At 36.9% G+C, this 23,595-nt stretch overlaps 1 protein-coding gene across 1 annotated transcript in view; it reads right to left on the bottom strand.

Annotated features, from left to right (window-relative positions):
• LOC103813165 (collagen alpha-4(VI) chain) overlaps window positions 1-18,464 on the bottom strand; it is a 36,076-nt gene extending 17,612 nt beyond the window's left edge. Inside the window, exons 1-11 of the mRNA XM_050971004.1 lie at window positions 18,363-18,464; window positions 17,775-17,857; window positions 14,505-14,584; window positions 9,113-9,456; window positions 6,005-6,083; window positions 5,270-5,415; window positions 5,083-5,175; window positions 3,703-3,756; window positions 3,137-3,208; window positions 2,643-2,669; window positions 169-213 (exon numbers count right to left, since the gene is read on the bottom strand). Of these exons, the coding sequence (XP_050826961.1) occupies window positions 169-213; window positions 2,643-2,669; window positions 3,137-3,208; window positions 3,703-3,756; window positions 5,083-5,175; window positions 5,270-5,415; window positions 6,005-6,083; window positions 9,113-9,456; window positions 14,505-14,571 (927 nt within the window). The 5' untranslated portion in view covers window positions 14,572-14,584; window positions 17,775-17,857; window positions 18,363-18,464. The remainder of the gene's footprint in view (window positions 1-168; window positions 214-2,642; window positions 2,670-3,136; window positions 3,209-3,702; window positions 3,757-5,082; window positions 5,176-5,269; window positions 5,416-6,004; window positions 6,084-9,112; window positions 9,457-14,504; window positions 14,585-17,774; window positions 17,858-18,362) is intronic.
• Window positions 18,465-23,595: the final 5,131 nt, after the last annotated feature.

Below are 23,595 nucleotides of genomic sequence, written 5' to 3'. Positions count from 1 at the left end.
TCAGGTTATCAAGTTTTTCTGGCAGAATCCAGCTTCAATCAGATATACAATTCTATACTCCCAGCAACAGAACTTCAGCATTAAAGCCCATTCAAGGCACAAAATCTGCACCTTTGAACCCTGAGGTTGGTGTCTTTAATTGCACTGCACATTTAAAGAAATGTTTACCTGCTCTCCATCAGTCCCATCAAATCCACTCTCACCATGTTCACCCTGAAGCAATAAGGGGAAAAAAAAGCCAATTAGCATTAGTCCACTTGTCTGTTTGAGCAAAGAAGGAAGTGTTCACCCTGCATTTGAAAACTTCAATAAGACCTATGGTTTTAATGTTTAACAAGAATATTAGGAATAATAAATTTTAATTACTATAACACTGTCTAAAACAACTAATTGTTAAGGACACTTAAGAAAAAAACCAGCTATTTAAATTTTAGATTTCCACCAGGATTTAAATTCTGCTTTTCCTTCTTTTATTTTTCAAATCTTTTCCCAGATGCAGCACCTTAAAAATACAAATATATTCCAAAATAAATTACTAGTATTTGATCTATCATGCTGATAACCTTGTCATTCTGATTTCAACCATCATATGTACTTGTACTGTGCTTTTTGCTGTTCTACATTATTTTATAACATGAACAGTGGATTGAAATACCAGAAAGAATAACCATGATTTTAAAATAATTACATAAGACTGATCTTAAACTTTAGTTTTTAAGAAACTTCATAACTCTTTCAGCAAGAGTACATAAATACCAGTGCTACGTAAATATCAGTCACCTTCCTTTTCAAATTCACATTGTTTTTCTCTTCCCTTTGCCTGTAAAAATGATACACCACATGGCAAACATTTATGGAAGTAGTTTTCCCACAAAATACTCATCCCAGACTTAAGGAGTTTACAGTGTTGACTTGTGTGAGGCACCTAAATAAAGTTATAACTGTGAGACTCTTATTCCATTTATGTATGCTCCATGATATTTCAGACTCAGCCAAATAGCAAGCTCAATTTTTATAGGATATTTTGATTTTTTAATACTTCTTCCATCTTTCTTTATTAGGATAAAAATGAAGGAATTTACTGTGTTGCCTTAATTTGCAGCAAGAAATTAATTTAGCAGAGACAACTAACCTGAAAGCTGAAATGATATTCAACAAACACTGAAAGTGGCACAAGAACAAGTTAAAACCATCAGCAGTCTCCCTCTGATAGAGACCACATATATAATTGCTTTGTAGGATTTGATGCTAAACTGACTTTGCAAAACCTCCTAGTTAAGATTCCTGAGGAAGAACTTCTTTCATTTAAAACAGTTCTGTATTACTACAAGAAAAAAACAGCTGGCTGTACATTTTGATTAGATTAATATGTCACAAACAAGAATTTCTTGAATAAGCATTCCAGAAAAATTTTGAGCACTAAGTAAGCAATCATGACTTTTACTGAAGTGTTATTTTTTTCTATCAGTCATTTCCTACCTCAGAAAGCCAGAGACAAACTTCTTACTATTAAAACATTCAGCATTTCCTTTTATTCAAATAGCTACAATAAAATGCCTTCCAGACTTCAGTAACTTCAATAAACTGCTTCAACCTTACTAAGTTGGCACAATTGAATCACATTTTTTATGTGCTGAAAGTTTCATATTTTTATTTAAAATTAAATTTGTGGATATAACGACACAACATAGTGAAGATATTCATGTATTCACTGGGTTTCAGTAGGGTTTGTGCAGCTGGTAAGACCTACTGCACTATTTAACTTTGACAAATTGAAATCATCAGCAAGTACTCTCCCTCTTCTATATTCAGAACATTGAAAGAAAGATAAATTACTTCAGAGAATGGAGAAAAAAAGGGAAAAGGAAAGAGAAACACATGAGATGATTAAAAAGTTACTACAGAGCAGTACTTTAAATAGAGCTGTTTCAGAAACACTCTCTGAACTTTCTCCAAGCTGCTCAGTTATGGAGGCAAACATCTTCTGAATAGTTGAGGCTTACAATTCATTTTTAGAAATGGTTTTGTATCAAAGCATTCAATGCAAGTTAATTTCATTTTAATCACTGTAGCTTGGAAACTATTACTGCAAGAGATCATTGTCTTCCAGGCTTCATGTTTTATTATTAAATTAGTGACCATATCTCCTTCATGAACAGGTGTGTTTGAAAGGTTAAACACACAGCCTTGAAATATCAGCAGATGAGATGACAAACACAGCTCGAAGAGAAGTTTGAATATTGAAAACGTGTCAATAATGATCTAGGGAAAATGCTGTCCAAACCTCCAGTAAATATTAGTTACAACCTTTTCTTCCCTCTGTTCCTCTTCACAATTAGAATGAGATTCAGATGACCAGAATTACCACCTTAAAAAATTAGCAAACTAGTCAGTAAATTAATCATTTTCCTATCAGTTAGATTAATAGACTGCAATCATGTAAAAATACAATTATGACTGCTGATTTTGATTAATGTGATAGGTATCTTAAATCCATCCTTATGGAATGACAGGAAAAGTACACTGAATGCTGTTAAGTTTTTACACTATCTTCCTTCCTTGTTGATAATTTCATTTTACAAAGCAACAAAAAAGCAGAACTCTGTTCTCAAAGAAAACTGATCACACACAAAAATACATACCTGACTTCCTCTATAGCCTCTGGCCCCCTGAAATTGAAAATGAATATAGATGAAATTTGGTAGAAGTGTTTTTATTGAGCTTGCAAAGCAGGGCACAATAGTCTGCTGTGCAGAGGTATGCTGAGTTCAGTATTGATAGTCCCTCCTGTAAAACCTTCTACTCATATAGGATTTCCTCCTTTCCTCTGGGAAAATAGTACCAGTTTAATTTTCATTCCCACTCCATAAAGCTTTATAGCTTTAACTGTGGCCAGTCTGGACCTGGTGGAAAAATCATCATCAAGTTGCTTAGTCAGCAAAATCCTGAGCCATTCAACTATGCTCGGGTTACACAAAATACCTCTCAAAATTAGACAGCAAACACTGTCTGCCATTCCTACAGCTGGATCTTGATGTTCATCCATGCTTCAGGGAAACAACAAAGGGATTTCCCAGGACAGAAAACAGGTTTATGGGAAATAAAATTAGGAAATGTTTCAAAGTTACACACTTGCCTTATGGCCTCTGACACCTGGACATCCCCTGTCTCCTTGAGTCCCACTGAAACCAGCTGGGCCTCTCTCCCCCTAGGAAACAATGGAAAATGTTCAATCTCATCCATACAATGATGATTAACATTTTTATGTTAATTTATCACACAAGACTAAAGCAAGACAGAATTGTATCACCGTTCACTGCACTAAGAACACAAATGCAAGTCTTCTGGAAAACTTAATTCAGGCCATAGGGGAACATCAATTACTAATTTGAGTTGCACCTGGTTCTCTGCTCTCACTATCATGCCATGTTTATACTGCATTGCCGATCTCTAACTCAATTGTCTGTACTTGAAAGTGGGTTGGTTTTTTTAACTGAATAACTAACCCACTTTTGGTGAGTTGCTTTTTTAACTGTGTAACTATCTCTGGTGAGGTGCAGAGGCACAGAGAAACAGATCTGTCTATTTATCTGTTCCTTTGATACATTTTGGGTTAACATTGATGGGTACTCAGTAAATAAGTGCAGACAGGTTCAGGCACCAACTAACATCAGCATAGCAGGAAGACAAATGTTTACTTACAATCCCACCTTCCTCACCAGGATGGCCAGGAGATCCTCTGTAACCTGTACTTCCCTGAAAAAGGAGAATTCAAAAGTAAAACTGTTCTCCAAGCACACTGGGTTCACCTCTATCTGATTATTCTGCACATAGAGATAGAAAACATTCCCTGAAAATTAGATCTGGTTATGCTAAGGAGGGCAGGCTCCTTGCTTTTACACACTCTGTACAGCCCTGTGTATTTGACATGGCTGGAAAAAAAAACCAAATATAAACACAAGAAAAGAACAATGGTTAATATACAGTTTCAGCTGTTGTTTCAGGAAACTCTCTGATGGCTTAACAAAGCTCATTGGGATACCTGGTCAAATTAAACATCTTTCTAGTGATTTGGAAAAGAAAGCATTACAGTATTGAAATTCTAAGGTGAAATGAAAAATATATGGAATTAGAAACTTGTTAGGACAAAGTTATTAAAATGCCTTGCAAACACATAGGAACATTTCAACTTTATATTGGAAGTCATGCAAATATCATTACCCTTAGGGCAAAATTTGAGCAGAGAGAAACTGGAACACAGGAATTCCTAGCTGCAAAACAACTATGTTTACATTCTGAACTGTCTAAGCACCTTAATCTAGTCTTTCAGTAAAACAGAAAGGTATAAGAAAAGCAACAAGAGTAATGGAAAAAACCCATAAATTGGTTTATGAAGTATTAGAAGATAATGCTTTTCTTAAGAGATAACCAAAATTTCATTTAACTGCAACCATATAACTGAAGAGTGTGAACTACAGATATAATTTATCTCACATGCTACTGGAATAAGTAGAAATAACAGAATGAATAGTAGTCAAATGGAGACTACATATATTAAAAATTTTAATAATTAATTCTACTAGTATGTTGTAGAAGTAGTGATATCTATAATATTCAAAAGGCTTGAAAACCCAATTTTAAATCTTAAAAGAAGTAATCCTTTTGGATCAAAACAGACTTATAGAAGAGGACATTTGGAATAATCAGTCACAAAAGGATAAGTTACATACCTAGTGAAAAATGATTATTTTCTACTCTCAGCTTGTCAGTTGGAAGTTTCTCATTCCCAACAGATAATAAGCCTCTTGATTAATCAGACTTTTTTTTTTAAATCCCTCTCCATTTTCTGCTGAATTGGTGCAGTAGAGTGCTTAATGATTTTTACGTGTACAAATCATTTTCATTACAAAAATATTTTGCACAGGAGAATGCAGCAGAGAGGATTGCATTTCGTGTTTCTCCTTCATCTGTCCTAACATCAAATGTTATGACACACAAGAATGCTCTGAAATACTACAAAAAGCCAGAAATACTTTGAAAAATGAAGAAGTTCTTATGTAATATCTGTCTTAGACCTCCTACCTTCCTTCCAGGATTTCCACGGACACCATGATCACCATTTTCTCCAAGACACTTACAAATAACCTTACAGCATTTTCTCTCTGCAACAGTATCCTGAAAAATTACAAGAAACATTTCATTTACATATACTAATCATAAACAAAGACTGATTTCCCCTGCCTTTTGTTTATATCACAGAAGGACTTACAAGATTTCTCTGCAAAATGTTTGCAATATCTGCAAACCCAACACTCAGAGGTTCATTGTATCCAAATCCTCTGCCAAACTCTATTTCCCAAAATTCAGTCAAGTTCTGTGTATTGTCCAGGCCAACTAATAGAAGTGCATCAAGACCTTCAACATAAGCACAAATTTAAATTAGTGAATATCTGAAACATGTAATTTAATAAACAATATAAACTTGAATAGCAGCAATTCCCTGAAAGACTTACATTTTATGTCTTCAATACAATATGTTAAAAGAAATTGAGAAAAATGTGTAAGAGAAAAATGTGTGAGACAAAAATTCAGACCAGTGATTTTCCAATTGACTTTTCTCCCCAGCTGTCAGACCAGAATGTAACTCAGCGCCCAAACACAAGTTCAAATCTGCTTTTTTCTGGAGAAGTCAGAGTTGTATCTAACCTCTGGTGCTGTTCTCATCATGAGAAAGGTCCATCCTGAATTGCTCCAGCTGTTGGAGCTGGACTCCAGAAACTAGAACCTCTCCACCCCTAGGCATGTCTCTGGCATCATCTGCCATATAGTGAAAAGTCAACATGTACACTGCTTCACATGGAGAAGCAAATACTTTCCCAGGGACTCCTGGGCAATTCCACATGAGCATGGAGAGGCAGTATTAAGTGGAAAAGTTGCAGTGGAGGAGCTGTACATCAGGCCTGTGATAGTAGGAGACAGGAGCATCAAAGTGGTACTGTAATACCTTTAAAGCGAAGTGAGTCTGCTGCTTTCTTCAGGTCTTCCAGTGAATCATCCAGCCCATCTGAAAATACTAACAGAACCTAGCAGGAAAGGGAGTAATGACAAGTCAATTGCAAAGAAACAGAAAGTTCAGTCTTTGTAAGAATTACAGCTCACATTGAGAAATGGCTATGAGATGGTCAAATTGAACTACACTGTGGTAGACTTGAAACATGTGCTGGAAAATGGTAGTGAGGAACAATGAGAACAGAACACAAAAGCCTCTCTTCCCTGATAGCATTCCATTTGAGGGATTTTTCTTGCTGAATATAGCATAGCTATTATATTATATCTGTCATCTTAGCATGTGAGGTAGGAGACAAATTCTTTTTTAACATACCCACTGCAAAATTTTCTCTGATGTCTGGAGAGTTCTCTTCTACGTCAATGTGGAGAAGAATTTAGAGCAAATTCTCCCATTTCTGCAAGAGCAGCTCCTGTTGGCTGTCAACTGAGCCCCACCAGAAAGTGCATCCTCTCTGGGTCTAATCCTCCCCCCATGCAGATATTTATGTCCTTTTGTCCTTCCTCATAGGCAGGTCATCACCCTTCTCTGCTCTCTGCCCTATGTTTCCTTCTTAAGACATAGGGTTTGCTCACCTCAGGATGCTAATAATTTGTATTAGATACATTTCCATCTTTTCAGGCCAAAGAGTTACAGTTAAGTTTCTTCCAGTATGGAGGAAAAGCACAGTTTCTTAGTTCCCCTTCAAGCTACCAGTCTCTTCCTGTTTCTGTCCTCCAATTCCCTCTTCAAACCAACAGGACTTTGCCGGTCCCACTCACAGAGTGGATTAGTTTGCCCAGAAAGAAGCTGCACAAGTAAATTGTGCTCCATCCCCAATGGATGGCAATGACTTAAAATCCTCCTAAACTCTCTGTCCAGCAAGTGCACATGCACAGCTAGAACTTCTTCCCTCCCACCCTTCATATTTTACATTTCCTATGTAAGGCACAGTTTGACCAAAGCAAAACCTATTTCTTCTGCTAAGGTAAATTTTTCCACAGGTGACAAAAGCAAATGAAGTGATTGCCACACCAAACATCCCACTTGTGCACTAAAACAGTTAGGAGACAAGAATTTAAGCTGGCACTAACTGGTAAGTTACCAAACATACAATATGGAGGCACTGGCACAAATTCTATGCTTACTCAAACACCGTGCGATACAGCAGAGAGCTAGACTGTGGATGGGTAAACTCACAGATTGTTGGAGACAACACTGTAGGCCTGGGTTTGGTTGTTTTTTCTATGATCTTTCCATTTTAAAACCATGGGGAACAGGGAATGTGGGGTCTTACTGTGGGTATTATATGTAAATATATGTAAAGATATGTTGTTATGTTTACAAAGCATTTGTTTATATCAAGCTCTTGTTGGAACATATCCATTGTTGATAATGCTGGTATTAGATCCAACTTTTTTGCTGCTAAGCAAACATATAACAAAGAAAATAAGATATTCAACCAACAGATAATCATGGTTCCTGATGAGTTTTAGAAATAATAATCTTTACAGAACAAGCATGTTATTGCTCAGGATCAGAGGAAGATTAAACTGTAAGTTCATGTGCATTCTAAAGCCTTGTATTTTCAATTTGTACATAAACAGTGTCAGAGAAGAATATTAATTCACTGGTAAAGTGCTGAGATATGCAGCATATTTATTTATAATAATCATGCCTAAACAGAAAGAAGCCTTGCTTGAAGCTGATCTCCAGAACTGGCAATTAGGAGGGAAAAAGTGCTGCTTTTACTTTCATGTCAAACAAGTTCTTGCTCTGAGACTCAAAACAAGCAAAATCTTATGTGGTCATGTTCCCTGTTCAGACATTTTAAGAAATCTTTGGAAAAAACTCATTAAATGTGTACCAAATTGGTGCAACTTAAATTGGTAAATCAAACACACCTATGCAAATGCTGTAAAAAATAGAATGCCAACTTTCATCTGAAAGCAGAGGAACTTGTAATATGGCTTCCTCACTCCATGCCAAATTAAAATTGGTGTTTCATAAAAGCAAAAATTAAGTTGGAAGAGGAAAACTCTTATGTATGTAGCAAGAGCTAACCAGTCCTTCTTTAGGAGGAAGGTTCTCCTGCATGGAGACCTAAGTAAGTGCTAATATTCAAACAGCGACTACAGGACACACTCAGTGCTTTACAGACTCAGTGCCTTATCAAGAATAAACTGTCAAGGCATTGATCCTGAAACATTCTAATGAGATCTGAATTTCTTGAACTCAAAGAAATTCAGATTGAAAGAATCCCCATTCATTTCAGGAGAGATTAGATGAAGTTTTATGCTTCTCCCTTCACTTCATTTCAAGATGGATAAATTAACTGCAGCATCTAGGCAGAATTTCCTGATCATCAGTTATCTTAAGTAGAACCCAGCTTTGTGTTTTGAAATTATTTGAAGTTAATGACATGAATAAACTTCTGTAAGCAAATTTCTCAGATGACCTTTTTTTCTGTGACTTCTGTTTCGATCTGTCACTATTCTGGACAAAGATACAGAATTAGGAATAAGAAAGTAGTTTCCTTTTAGGATAAGAGTTCCTGAAAGAAAACTACTTTCCACTGCCCAAAGTGCAATCATTCCATGGTAGATATAATAAGGTTATCTGTAGGAATACTCATCACACCTATTAAGCCAAAAGTTCTGGGTACCATCTCACTACAGGAGTGCCTAGGGAACTGAAATTGATATATCAGGTTATACCAGATCAAGGAAATAACCAGAGGTTCTGTATAAACTTAAGAAAAGGCAAGAGTGGCTGAGCACTGGTACTGGTTGCCTGGAGACATTGAAGAGTCTCCATTCTTGGAGATACACAAAAGCCATCAGGACATGGCCCTGGACAGCCTGCTTTAGTTGACCCTACTTGAGCAGAGGGATTGAAGAAGGTGACTTCCAGGGATTCCTTCTAATCTCTACCATTCTGTGATTCTGTTTATTAGTATCATTATTCCTGAACTTCTTTTTGTCTTCCTGGAGTACTCAGCATTAGAATCTGTAAATATTACACTGCCTAATTTTTCCAAGATATATGTTCACATCATTAAGTTACCTTAACTTTAGCAGAAGTCACATTAAAGAAGTTCTCCTCAAGTGCCTGCAAAAAGTCTGCATTCATGTAGGTGTCCACAGTGGTCTGCGCACCTAAGAACTTCTGGATGATCTCTTCATTATAGTCTTCAAAACCAGAGTCAAAGATTAATTGTTTGTTCTGTGCCAATACTTGGAACTTGAACCCAATTTCAACTGTAGCATTGCAGCTGGTATTTGGCAGTGACTTCATCTGGAGTAGAAGTCTGGGGAGGAATGCTTGCAGTCTCTGTTTCAGGAGCATTGTGGCTGCTGGCTGCACACTCCTTGAAATATCAATTGCTATAGAAAGATCTATATTGCATTCTGAAAAAAAGAAAAAAAGGAAAGAGTGAACAATAAACATACATTCTTTGTGATCTTGTTTTCTGTCAGAATCATGGAACAAAATTCAACATAGTAGATTTAAAGCCCGAAGTAAGAATCAGTGAGATAGGTTTTCCATATATATATACATAAAACATCATCAGCCCACAGGTTTCAGTATGGCCATATGAACTTGTAAATACTAAATTACTCAACACCTGCACATTCCCAAACTGCAAAACGTATCTTCTCCAGCTGCCCAGTGTCCTCAAAGGGACTAATCTTGAAATTGTCTCTATGAGCTTTTCTACCAACTGAGAATGTACAACACAAATTCCAATTGTGAAGGGAACCCTAATGACTGACTGTGCTTTGTCATTTTGTCACAAGACCAGCTGATACATGCAAACGTAGAACAGGCCAAAGAAACAAACATGAGAGAGAGAGGCAGCATTGCCTAAATGAAATGTCATAACCATTGTGAAAAATAGCTGCTGTAAGGTGGTGGCTACCTCAGCAATGGAATTACTTGCATTGTTCCTTGTAATAACAATTAATAGTGTGATTTGTCTAATTCGTCCCCCTGTCACAATCATTTTGCCCTCATTAAAACCTCAGCTAAACCACACGTTTTTTCTTCTCTACCTTGATTATTCATTTCTCATGTTGAATTTTATTCTGTGATCCTAGATGCATTATTATTAATTGTTGTACCTCTGCAAGGAAGCCAGAGGCATGCCTTTTTAGCTGTATTACAGCACTCTACCTTATTTTATTCTCTTTTCACTCATTGACTCAAACACTTAGCAATCACAAGATTGCTTTCTGTGTTTGCTAGTTTGGGCTTGTTCCTATTATTCCACATAATTTTTCTGGGTTTTCCCTCTCTCATGGAAGAGATAAATGTGTTCAGTTCTTTAACCAAATACTTCTAGAAATCATTTCATCTCAGAGGGACCAATGTTATGTTTCAATACTTTCACTTGTGGTACAAACTGCCCCCTAGAGGGTATGATCTGCCAGAAAGCAGTGTGAAAATCTTTGAATGTAAAAGGTCACATTGAACAAAATTTTATGGCTAAAAAAGTCTGACATTCAGACCTAAGAGCAACACCAAAACTCTATGCCTCTTATCTTTTTAGCTCACAACAAAACAATCAGATAAATATATCTACACATGCAAACATGTGAAGACCAAATCTAATGGATATTTCTTCCAGTCTGTGTTCTTGTACAGGACACAGATTATGTGTTCACAAAGAGATTTTTCTAAGACCTAGGTCTTTTTAGTCACACAGTTTGGAGGTAGTCTGAAGGGTAAGCATGAACTCAGGAATTTTGCCCTGACAATTGATCATCCACACTGCTCAGCTCTTTAAACGTTGTCTGCCAAGTCCTCATTGTACCAGCACAAACAACAAAAGAGCAGTAAATAGTTCACTTTTTGTGTTACTATGTTGTGCATGAGATTGTGTAAAACATCTGCTGGTAGGTATCCTATACTTTGTTGATAATCTCTATTTATTTGCAGGAATAAAGACCTTTTTGTTGCCAAACTCTTTTTTTCACCACCTGTTCTCCTACAAACATCCACATTGTTAAACTGTTCTATCTTACTGCTGCAAAGATAACTTTTTTCTGCTGCCAACATGCTGTTCCTGAAATGTAATTCTTTAAATTGAAAAATCTGTCAGTTTAAGAGAAGGTGACTGGAGAAAAGGGAATTAATAGATATATTACAGGAAAGAAGGTCAGTGAATATATTAAAACAGATGACAGGACAAGATAAAACAGGCTTCACAGAAAGCTGATCTTCATTTTATGAGACAAATTTATGGAGATCTTAACAATAAATATGTGCATCACTGAGATGAAACCCAATATGCTTTCCTTAACTTCTCTCTAAACAAGTTTGTACCTGTGTATATATACATAAAGTTTACTGCTGTATCTCCCATTAAATCTCCCTGTTCTCTGCCGTGAAACACCAGGAGGTGCTACTGCGTCAGCTACGGTCATACTACTCCATGTCAGCGCATTCCCCTTCTACATCAGCCCTCTCACTCTGCTTGCAGGAGCCAGGGAATGCTTTTTCATCTGGGAGTCTGCTCAGCATTCGATGGGATAAAGAGTGGGTGGAAGTACACAGCTCATACTGAACCAGGCCCAGCTGTTCTCTCTGCAAACCACCTGAGCAGATATAATTCACATGGATTGCTCCTGTCTTTAAGAAGAAAGGTCCAGCTCTTCATTTTGGCCCCCAACACCCCAGCAAACACCAGCCAGTTTTGGGGTGATCAAGATCTCACTAGCCTAGGATGCACGAGAGGCTCAACTGTTGTTACAAAACGCCTTGGACAAGTAGTGTGGTCATCCCAGTGTTCCTTTCTCCGTGAGTTTCTGATCACAAAGGGAACAAAACCTGGAGAACTGGGTTGGATCAATTTTATGGCAGAACAAGGAGAACAAAGAGCATACATCCAACACATGCAAAATATCACATCTCTGTGAACACAACACACAGGAAGATAACAAGGAGCTTTAAAGGGCAGTCACAGTCCCTACAAGGATGAGCAAAGAGAGAAAAAATGCTCCAGAACTTTCTCTTCTTGCCATACCCAACCAATGCCATGCACTTACGCCAGTCAGAAGAGATCAGCTTTTTGATTTGTCATGCACTCCATTTTTCTTTTTTGCCACTTAACAAACACATACACAGTATTATCAAACTACATAGCTGGCATGAATATGTAATGTTAAAGAGCAACTGTTTATGTTCTGTATTTCAGTCTTCCCACATGAAAAGGCAACTGGCAATGCAGCACCAAGTCAGAATAAACTCAGACCCAAAACCAGCATGTGATATTTGATAAAAGTTGCTATGTTAACTAAAGGCATTACTGAAGCTTTATTTTCTCTGGGGTTGGCAGCTTCTCAGGCTATGTAGCATCCAATCCACTGTTGCCATCTAAAAGATCTAGTAAGAGATACCACTTTCTGTTTCTCATCTAGGAAAAACTTTTGGGTAGCACCTTAGAATTACCATGGATTTGCTGTTCACATCTTGCCAATACCTCCCACATATCCAAGGATGGATTTTCTGACACCCCCTTCTGCACAGTGCCTCTCTGACACTTCAGTTTTGTTGACAGACAGTGGCTGCTGAGAGTCCCACTGAAGAAGTATGGTCAGCTGGAGATGGCAAAGTTATTTTTCTAGGAGGTTTTTTTTAAAGTATCACTAAATCATCTGTTTCCCTCTTTTTTTTTAAGTTACGTGCTGGGGGTATCTGCTCTGGCTCCTTTCAGACACTGAGGATCTATGAGGGCTTAATGTGAAGCACTGTCTTACTTCAGAAGTTATTTACCATACCAAGTTTATAGCAAGGAGTTAAGTGGCTCTTGACAGAAGCAAAGTACAAGCTGTGAGTTGTAAATCTGGGCAGTATTCTTTGGTAAAACAATTGCACTGCTGGGCTGTTAGGTAGTTTTATCTGGGGCTGCAGAATGCTTTGTCATTATACACCCAACAAAAGGTTTGTTCCTTACCCTGACCAGGGAGATGTTTGCATTAACAGACCTGATTGACATTATTTTTGATGGTCTTCAGTGCATCAAGATTTTACACTGTGAACTCTCCCTGCATCATCAGCTATTAAAAACAGCTCTCAAGGGGGATTTTATCATCCTTATGTTAGCTTCAAAGACATAGATCCCATTGCTCCTTAAAGCCTTGCTGCATCCTCTACCCTCTCAACTGAGTACTCACTGAAAAAGGCTTGGGACAAGCCTCTTTTTGGCTACCAGCACTTGCTATGAAGTGATTTTCTAGCACTGCAGGCTCTGCCCTGTTTTGGTGCCTCCTTCTTTGTAATGTAATTTTTGTATCTTCTGTAAGGAATAATTTTTTTATAAAAGGTGTCCAACAAGAATTCAGTGTATGTCACATCTTTGTGCTGAATCACACCAACACGGATTTTGTCCTCCCATTGATCATTCTGCATAATCATGAAGTTCTTTGTCCCCATACTCCAGTATCCATCTACCAGGAAAACGATGTCTGTCATGGAAACTTTCCAGCTGACTGAAGAAATATGTTGTAAATTTCCTCTTTCCTTAAAGGTTGTGTAATCTAATAGAAAAGTAATTTTGAATCCTAATTGCTTTTCAGAATCCAAGACCTATTGGCCTTTTGCAGAAAAACCCTCCCATCTATTCTGCTACATTGTCATCACCCACTATTTCCTTCTTTTCCCCTGATTATCATATATAGGGTCAGAAGATACATCCTTCTACAACACCATTCATGGGAAAAGGAGAGATGCTGAAATCTACAACACAATTTTCATTCACAGTCTGCTCAGAACTTATCTGCAGTTAATGCATATTAAACATTTCTGTATGGGAAACACAACCATTGGAATGTATTATCCTACTCTCTCTCGAGAGCAAAGGAAAATTTAGTCATGCACTTTGAGTTCCATTCTGCATGCACACATTACTAATTAATATTTATTTTCTGAGGGGGAAAAAAAAAGTTCACATTATCTTAAGGAGTACTAACCATATTTCTTTGTAGTTGGTGTGAAACTCATGTGTTTCCACAAATTCCAGAAGCAAATAACACTAGCAGAGCATTATTTCCTCAAATCAACCATCTTGCAGAAAATATCCTGCAACTGGGCAGAACATTTCTCAAACAAGTCTTTTAGAAGACCTGACTACCAAAATGGAACTGCTAAATACTGTGACTTACCTTGCTTTTGGCAGTCTTAGAATTGTAAGAGCTTTATGTTACTTTTGCAAATATGAAACTTCAGCATGCATGAACAAACAAAATGTAATGAGCCGTTCCATTAATTTTTGCATTGTTTTAGGAAAACTATCCTATTGTAGCTATGTTTCATAAAAACTGACCACATTATCCCTGATTACAGTTAATAGTTAGAAAAAATGTTCTTCAATTCTTCATCTCCCTCTAACATTGGGTGCAAATGTAAAAAAGCAATATTGCTATCAACTTGAAGAGTAATTTCTTTAGTGTATTACCAGACTCCTCTGCCTCTGTAGAGAAGGTGAAAATGTAGAGAAGAAGAAGTGGTTTCCAGGCATCCATTTTGAAAACCTTCCTAGGGAAAAAAAAAAAATCAAACCAAAAGATATAAGAAATACAGAGCATAATTCCCTAAAAAAGAGGCTTTTAATTGTGGAGGAATAGGGTAAGTGCATTTTATTAACAACATGCAGGCTTTCTAGCTGTATGCAATTTAAAGTAGCACTTTAAATTCATAATTTTTCTCCTTAGTTTTTAACATACAGGCTTTGAACAGAGAGCTGTAGGAGTCTGACACTGATGTACAGCATATAACCAACAGGAACTGTTCAATGCTTTGCTCTCACAATCATGCTTTGTTCTGATTCATACAGCTATATTTACCATGATCTAAAATTCAACTAAAAGCAAGCTATTCACAGTGTAAGATTAACGGGAGTTATGCCTTTAAGATTCCCTTCTAGCCTTGACATTTCCCACCTCCACATCAATTTAAAAGCAAGCTTGGTGGTGTTATCTATATATGATACACATGGATAAGAACAAGCACTCATTTACAAATTAAATACACCAGTGGGCCAGTAATAAAGACAGTATAAAAATCTCCCAAAAACCAAAACTCAGTGCTGTGGATAATGGGAATGAAAATCTTTCAGTAAGTACAAAATTAAGGCCTGTTGAGCTTAAGCACACTAAACAAATAAGAAAAAAACAATTTTGTATAACTAGGATTATTCTAGGATACAAGCACACTTGATTCTGCCTTTAACCACTCATTACACTGTTTGTTCTGTGTCTTAGATCTGCAAAGACAACTTAGTAGAAAGACTACAGCTGCTCTAACATTATAGCACAGGGCTCAGTCCAGGTTCTTAGGGTAACAGCATGTAATATAACCCTGGGTCTTGAAAATAACAAAAGGCAATGAATAGAAATTATCTGATTGAATCTATATTCTAACCTCAGGCAAGAGCAAAACTTCATTTCCAAGTATTGCCACACCAAGCTGCACTGGAGTTCTTGAAGAGTTCTTTGAAACCCTTGGGGGGAAAAAGCACCACATTTCCTATATCTCAAGACACTTATCAGATACTGGCACTTTTCATTTTTAATACAACTGCAGTAACACAGAAATTCCAGCTGCAACTGAGGCCCCCATGCAACCAAAGAGGTTCTAGGTATTATGTAGTCCTCAACAAGAACAGAGAGCAATGCTGGGATTAGTGCATTGAGGAAACCTCCTTCATGCCTCTGCACACCACAATTTTTTTCCATAAGCATTACTAACATAAAGGAAACTGTTTTGTAACCATTTTGCATGCTGTCTCCATAATTAAATTTTATCTTGGATTTAATTAATTTTTCTGCATATATTCCTGAGAGTTAATGAATCTCTTAAGAGTTCCCCTTGATCACTTTGACAGGGATTTAATCCTGTTATCTATGTTCACTACTACACCTAATTATATGAGCCTATTTTTCAGATGTTAATAAGCTAAAACTTTATACTGAGAGACAACTACATATTTTAATGGTAGCCCCAAAAAATAATAATGATTTCTAATTTGCATTCCTGTGTTACACAGCTCCTGCTTTGATAGCACAGTTATTATGCCAGAGTAGCATTAACATCTTGAACTCTCTTGTTTGAATAAACTGCACACAGATCTATAAAACCAGTTAGACATGTACATAGTCAAAGGTAGATAAGGAAGTTGCTGCCAGTATTTCCAAAGCCTCCAATTAGTGTTTTGCTCTAGAAATTTCCATGACTATGAGTATGTGAAAAACTCAAGAGCATCAAATAGCAGCAAGCTTCCAAGGTATATGTGGCTGCTCACACTCAGATGAGTAAAATACAGTTGGTGTTTTAGCAAGGGACTAGATTTTCTTCAATTATGTAAATATTCAGATAGCATACCAAAATCCAGCTGTTGCTATGATAATATATAAAATAATCTGTGACTGTTTAGCTATGCATCTATTTCCATGCCTCCCAACAGCTGTGGTCTCTGCCTCCTTTAGCTTCTTCCAGCCCCACAACTCCAGAATGTTCCCTTAGAATTTCCCAGTTCTTCAGGTCAGATACCCTAGACCTGAAAAATCTCTTCCACTCTTCCTAAACAGTGGATGCAGATGGGAACCTATTTACCACTTGCTTCGGTTTTCCCTTAACTATCCCTACTGACATCAGGCAGCTTCTTTAAATACACAGAAGCACTGCAATTTAGAAACATGTGCAGACTGGTTTTGCTACTTGTACTATTTATTTTGCTTTATCTTCATGTACAAAATTCCAATCATGCAGTACAAGCTGCACAGATAGAGGTGCTTTCGGCCTTCTATGTGTAGTCTTCATTATTTACTAATGCAAAATGAGAAGTAATTTAATGGAAAATTCAAATCATACAGCTCATAGATACTATGGATCAAAGACTAAATAAATTCTCTCAGAAACATGCAGTGCTACAGAGCATTACACTGGAAATATCTTAATTCTAAAATTTATTTGAATGCAAAATAGTATATACAAGGCCTTAGCAGAAGGTACTTATATTTGCACATCTGTAGTTGCTATATATATATAATAATATAATATATAATAAATATATATATATACATACACACACACATATAAGCATAATTATACAAGATGCTAAGGCAGCAATTCTCCAAAATCTAAGACATCTTTCCGCTTTAATTCTATATTAGGAGATAAAAGTTGAAAATTATTGAAAGTCCTTAGAAAACTGTATAAAATAATACATATTTTAAAGCTCATTTTACTGCCAGCATTTTTACATATTTGTTCCCAGATATACACATAGATGTATATAAATCTCAAAGGAAGAAAAATATCAACAGTACTCCTGAATCCTTTAAATGCTTCACAAAGCATTGCCCATATATTTTGTTTTTCTTTTTTAACCAACTAATTTCCCAGTCTTATCTTCAGCTGCTTCAATGTTTTAGGCAGGGAAAAAAGTCATTCTGTAGATTTTTGCTGCCAGAGCCAAATGCAGTCTTAAATAATAATGTGCTTCATAAGCATGCTGTCAAAAGCATGGAGATCTTGAAGCAACATCTCTTTTTCACATATGATTTATAAACATCTTGCATACAGGATTCTCCCTGCACACCTGACTGGGAACATTTTCCCTCTTGTGTTGATATATACTAACAGAAGGAACATACTCTTTCTTCTTTTAACTTAAAATCCCATCTCTACCAGTGCCAATAAATGTGATAACATAGTTTTCTCCTACCTAATGAAGTATTCCAGTTAGATTACTTCAACTTCTACATGCTGATTTCATTCCTTCTGAAGTCTTTGAAATAAGATCAAGTCCTGGAATACAGGGGAGAGAAAGCTTCAACTTACATGCCCCACTTAGTTATTTCTTTCCTCCACCATCTCCTTTTCTCTCACTAAAGCAAATTTAAAGCCTGGTTTTAAACTGCAGAATTTCCTGGTTTCAGCAAACAGTAAAAGAGGAGGAGTCCATCCCACCCTCCCACCTTACAACTTTCCTCATATATCCACGTATTGAACTTTAAACACTAACAAATCACAGTACCAGAAGAAAGATAAATGTTGCTGCAAACATAATGCAATATACTTCTGGCTGTCAGTTCTTCATGTAAAGGAAGAAATATTTTTTTAGTTATCTCCTCTCTACAGCCCCATCTTTTTTCCTACAAGTACATTATCTTTTGTTAGCGCTGAAATTCTTCTCCTCAGGAAGAAAGTTGCTGCTTTACTCATTGCAGGTTTCTCAGAGAAAAAGGAATGATTCCAGGTATAATCACAGGGCCAGGCATTGATTAAAGCAAGGAGACCCTGGGTGACTTACCTGACTTAAGAAGTCAGTGTCAACAACATGAGGATCAATATGCTTCAAGGAGTGGTTTTGTTTAGAAGGACATGCAGACACAGCTGGAAAGGACACGGCCGCAAGGACAGCAACACCCCCACAGACAGATGTAAGTACAGACAAGCACACAACCAGCCCACGAGGAGTCTACACCCAGTCTTACAAGGAAAAACTGACACTAAAATTCAGTTTCATTTACCATTAAAACCAGTGTCTGTCTTAAAGTATGGAGACAAAATGATTTTCCATTTCAGTATTTGGTGCACCTTTTATAAGCCTATTGCATATTTCTCCATATCTGAGTAAAGCTTAGTAATTATCATGTTATGATCCTATAAGTAAACATTCCTTATCATTCATACTTCTATATTCCTGATGGTTTAAATAGAACAAATTGCAATAAGTACACATTAACAACATTTTATAAGTAGACCCTGGTATCCTGGCAGTCTCAAACAGTTCTTAACCTACCATGAAATTAAAAATAAAATTACAGTTTCTCTCTTCAGTCCAGATCCCTCAAAAACAAATCTTCTGTCAGCTATTTTTGACATCTCCATATCTGAAGTAACCATACCATATACCATATATATAACCATAACCATAGTGTCACTTGAAGTTAAGTGTGTTGAATGTATCAAGAACACGTGTATATTCCCTTAGGATTGGGACAATTCCCTGAGAAGTCCTGAGCATTCTCTAAAAAAATCTTTCTCTATTTTACACCTTTCCTTCGCTCAGCATGAGCAACCTGCAATTCCTGTAATGCATGATAACGAGACAAGCAGAGCTGTCCTTGCTGCCTGCCAGGTATCAGAAGTAAAAACTCTGTAAGACTCAGATAACAAATTTTCTGACACTGCTATGTTGCTTGCCCCAGCTCCCAGTACTTTGCTTCCGGGAAATCTTCACTGAAAAGTCTGTGGTTTTTACTCATAAAGCTATTTTTAACACAGAATAAAATAAAACAAATGGCTGAAAACCTCATTAGTTGAAAATTAAATCTAACCAGAATTGCATTTACAACACCTACCTAAGACCACAGTTAGCTATTCTGAGAGCCTGATAAGCTTTCACTTCCTCACACTCTGTAATTAGCTATTTACTAATCACACCCTAATTTAAACTGCTATATTGAGTTGAAATTAATTAAAGCTTGCCTCTAAGTGTATGAATTCAACTAGACTATCCCAAGTTGTCAGTAATGAACATACCTATGCACATTACTATGGCTTTAAACGCTCATGTTTTAGTTTCCTCTAGAAAGAGGTCAAGCTGAAGGTTACATTTCACCTTTCATCCCAGATTGGGGAAAGAATTTTAAAACCGAACCCATTAAATGGAGCTGTGAAACTTTAGAATCTTTAAACCTTGAGGTAAATGAGTTCTTACTTAGCAATGACTCAGTTTGACCCAGAACTAGTTCACTTTCAAACTCTTAAATACTCTGTTCTTTAGCCTCAATAAAAGAAGAGCAGAAGCCTCATACCACAATTTGGGACTGTAACCAATAACCTGTATATACACAGTTCACAGCAAAGTAATGTACTAAGGGATTCCTACTAAGGGATTTGTTAAAAGGGCTAAAGGAGGCCAAAAGAACTCCTTCGTATGGATGAGTAATTTTCCCACATCAGAAAGTTCTCATGGAACTAGATAGTTGTTATTGTTTCTCTCTCTCTTTCCTATCTGTTCTGGCCTTGGACTTTGCTGTAGTATCATGTCAGTATCAAAGAAATACCATGGCAGTGCCACAGATCAAATTTGTTTACATACAGAAAAGAGTATAAAAGCAATCAATAAAAAGCATTAGAGCAGGAAACAAAAAACCCTTCACAGACCTTGTAAAATGGGCCAGCTAAACCCGGAGGAGGATACAAGTAGTTTTTCATATCCTTGCCAGTCCCTTTGACTGGAAAGTAGACAAATGTCAACAGCATAAAGGCAAAACCTTACCCATATGTGCTTCACTGACTCATTTAGTAAAGGATATTAAGTGAACTAAACACAAATATTTCATTCATGAAAACAGCTTCTCAAAGCCAAAAGTTCTTAAGAAAACCAGCAGATGTGACTCTCCTACTTCCAGGAATATTGAGTGGGAAAGCATCCTGTCCACAGGAGGAAGTACTCAAACTCATCTGGAATAAATTATTTTTATAACAATTCTTGTTTTACAATAAAAATAGTATAAGTCCTCTCATGTTGAACTACCACAAAGTGGGGAATTTAAAATTGAGGACAACAGTTTGTATGCAGCATTACACAATTTTTAAACCATCAATCATTCACTAACATATGCTAGATGTACCTTTGAGATTGGATTCTAAAAGAAGGAACTTCCCAGTGGTGGCAAGATGCAGATCCTTGCTTTATAAAAACTTAATGCTAGAAAAATCTTACCTTGCAATAGTCAATAGAAGTAAAACTTCTGCCAACATACTTGTTTAAAAACCCCACCTAATTATCCTCTCATTTCTAGTGCTGTCAATAATTCATTCTTACCAGAACCGATCACTTTTGATGGCAGGAAAATATGAAGCTAGGAAGAATAAAGACTTTTGCTTGTGAATATCTTCACAAGACTACAACATTACCCATAATAAGTTCAAGGCTCATGTTGTTTTGTCAAATGAACATCTTTGTAAAATGCAAAGAGACATACGCATTTCTGAAGAATCCTGATATTATTACTAGGTGCATATTTTACTTTGAATCATTTGGAATGAATTTTGTTTATCCAAAGGCTCTTTTCTTATTCATTGACATGAAGGAGATTTGTTTGACTGAATTATACTGTATTTGGAAGAATTATGTAAATGATTGTATGCAAGCCAATTAGAGCTGAGTAACTTTGTGGCAATCATCTTTAAAACTGCAGCTGTTGTGAAACCAGTGAAAATTAAACAGCATGTTTTATATATTGCCACATCAAGAGAATAATCCATAATAAATTCTGGAAAGCAAGTGTGGCAATCTGACACTTTCTCAGTTGTCTGCATGCCTATACAGGTAACGTAGAAAATGTGCATTGTGACACTTGCTATATACTGAAGTCACAATGCGCTGGATAAAATGTAAGCTTATTCATATGCAAACATTCATTAATAAGCCTCAGAAATGCTATCTCACTATAGCAGATATTGAAAAACAGTTTTGTGAGGAGATAAGAAACTTAAAAATGTAGCTTCATATGGAATCAAAATAAGACCAAAATTCCAGTTTTTCCCTGAAGGTAAACAAATTTAAATACAATTTGGCACCTCTGAAGTGTTGCATTTTCTCAAAAATCAGTGTTCTCTGATTTTTTTTAATGCTATATTAGGAAGCTTTTAAATGCTGAAATGAGCTACATCACACATGCAAAATGAGTGTTTGTCATACATGACTAGTCAGTATTACATAGAACTGTCTTGGCAGATGAACGAATATCACTTGAATCTCCAAACGAATGCTGAAGGTGTTTGGTTCTCTTCCTTCAAAGCCTTGTCTCTGATGTTCCAGTACAGCAAGAATTGTGCACATAAATTCTTTCACCATTATTTTATAATGACAATGTCCACTGAAATTCACTTTATGCACACTGAATAGCCTACATAGAAAATGTATTTTGACATAACATGCAATTAATAATAGCCATGGATTTTGGCCTCTACAGCATCATCTACCCTCTGTTTCCCTAGGACCACACAAAAAAGAACCCTCTGTTTCCCTAGGACCACACAAAAGAAAACAAGTATAGCATCAATGTGTTTTTCCCTGAGCACTATTAACATTTCCTGGACAATGTTTCAGTTCAAGACTACCATATGCCTCTAATTATTTACTGATTAGAATTCTTGCATGAGCCATTATGTTTCTACATTCTTATTTTGCTTTGGAAGGTTGTAGGTTCAGTTCAGGTTTAAAAGGGCTTCTAAAGAAATACTTTTACTTTGTCTGGTGTCAGGAAAGCTAAAAATAAGTGGAATCTTGCACACTGTCCTGCACAACATAATGACATACAGATAATTTATCTGCAATTCAGTCCCTTTTTTAAAACATGCTAATTACTTCCAAACACTGCAACCAGAGCTCTTGGGTCTCAGGACTTCTGCTGGTCAGCGTGACCCCGAGATGTGTCAGAAAGTCTCTTTTCCCAGCCCAGCTGTCGAAGAAGGAGTCAGAACTCTTCAGTTTTCGTTCTCAAGGTTGTTTACTGCTTCTTATTTATAAAATTCTTTCTCCGGCCTGCCGAGGTCCATTCAGCAGGTCAGACAGAGGCACACTGGCCACCCTCGGGACGGTGTTATCTTTTTATACTAAAAACTACATGTACATTATTTACCATAACTTCCCAATACTTATCATCTATGTTAGGCAGTAAGCTTCTACTCTATACCAATATAAAAGTGCCAACATCACAGCAGAAAATGGGAGCCAAGAAGAAGAAGAAGGAGAAAGACTGGACACACCCAGATTCCTCCATCTTGCCTCCTGAATCCTGATTCTAAAACCCCAAAAATCCATTTTTCACCCCGTGACAAATTATTATTCTCCTTAAACTCTCTTGACTTGTAATTCTTTATATAAGGTTGGTAATTGTTTTACCATGGGTCAAGATTAAACGCACAGGGGTATTGGGCTCTGTGCCAAGGTCTCTGAGTCCCCTGGGCAGGGTCTCACATCCTCCAGGGCAGTCAGAGGAATTTCCTGGGTTCTGACACCTGGGATCCTCTGAAAATTGACAAGTGGGTTGAAATACCACCCAGAGACATTGGCCTCAACAGAGAGTAAAGTTCCCTTTGATGAAAGGGAGACAGCAACCACTATGTTACCAAATTTATGTTACCAAATTTGTAGGTAAGAGAAATGCTTCTTCATGTTACAGAAATGTTTGAGATGTCTCAAACTTAAATGGGAAAAAAAATTCTGAAAGCTCAATTGCCCACATAAGAGACATTGGGTTTTCTGTTCCCTTCAGAAGGGAGTCTCACCCATCTTTTTTTTCTTTATGGAAGCAGTTTTGATGCAGGGAGTAGAGCAACTTAACCTCAGGGACACCCCCATTCAAGATGAATCATTATCTTTGTAATTGTTCACTTCCACTTGTAGAGTCTCACACCTACTGTGCAAGGGCATCTGGAAAGGGGGGGGACAGAAGGCAAGGACATCTGGAAAAGATGGGATTGGTACACATTCAGGTTCCTTAGCTGGTCTTAAACCTGATCTT

The sequence above is a fragment of the Serinus canaria genome, chromosome 2, assembly GCF_022539315.1.
Source record: "Serinus canaria isolate serCan28SL12 chromosome 2, serCan2020, whole genome shotgun sequence".
Taxonomy (NCBI): domain Eukaryota; kingdom Metazoa; phylum Chordata; class Aves; order Passeriformes; family Fringillidae; genus Serinus; species Serinus canaria.
The sequence above is the reverse complement of the archived record's forward strand: the minus strand, read 5'-3'. Positions and strand labels throughout refer to the sequence as shown.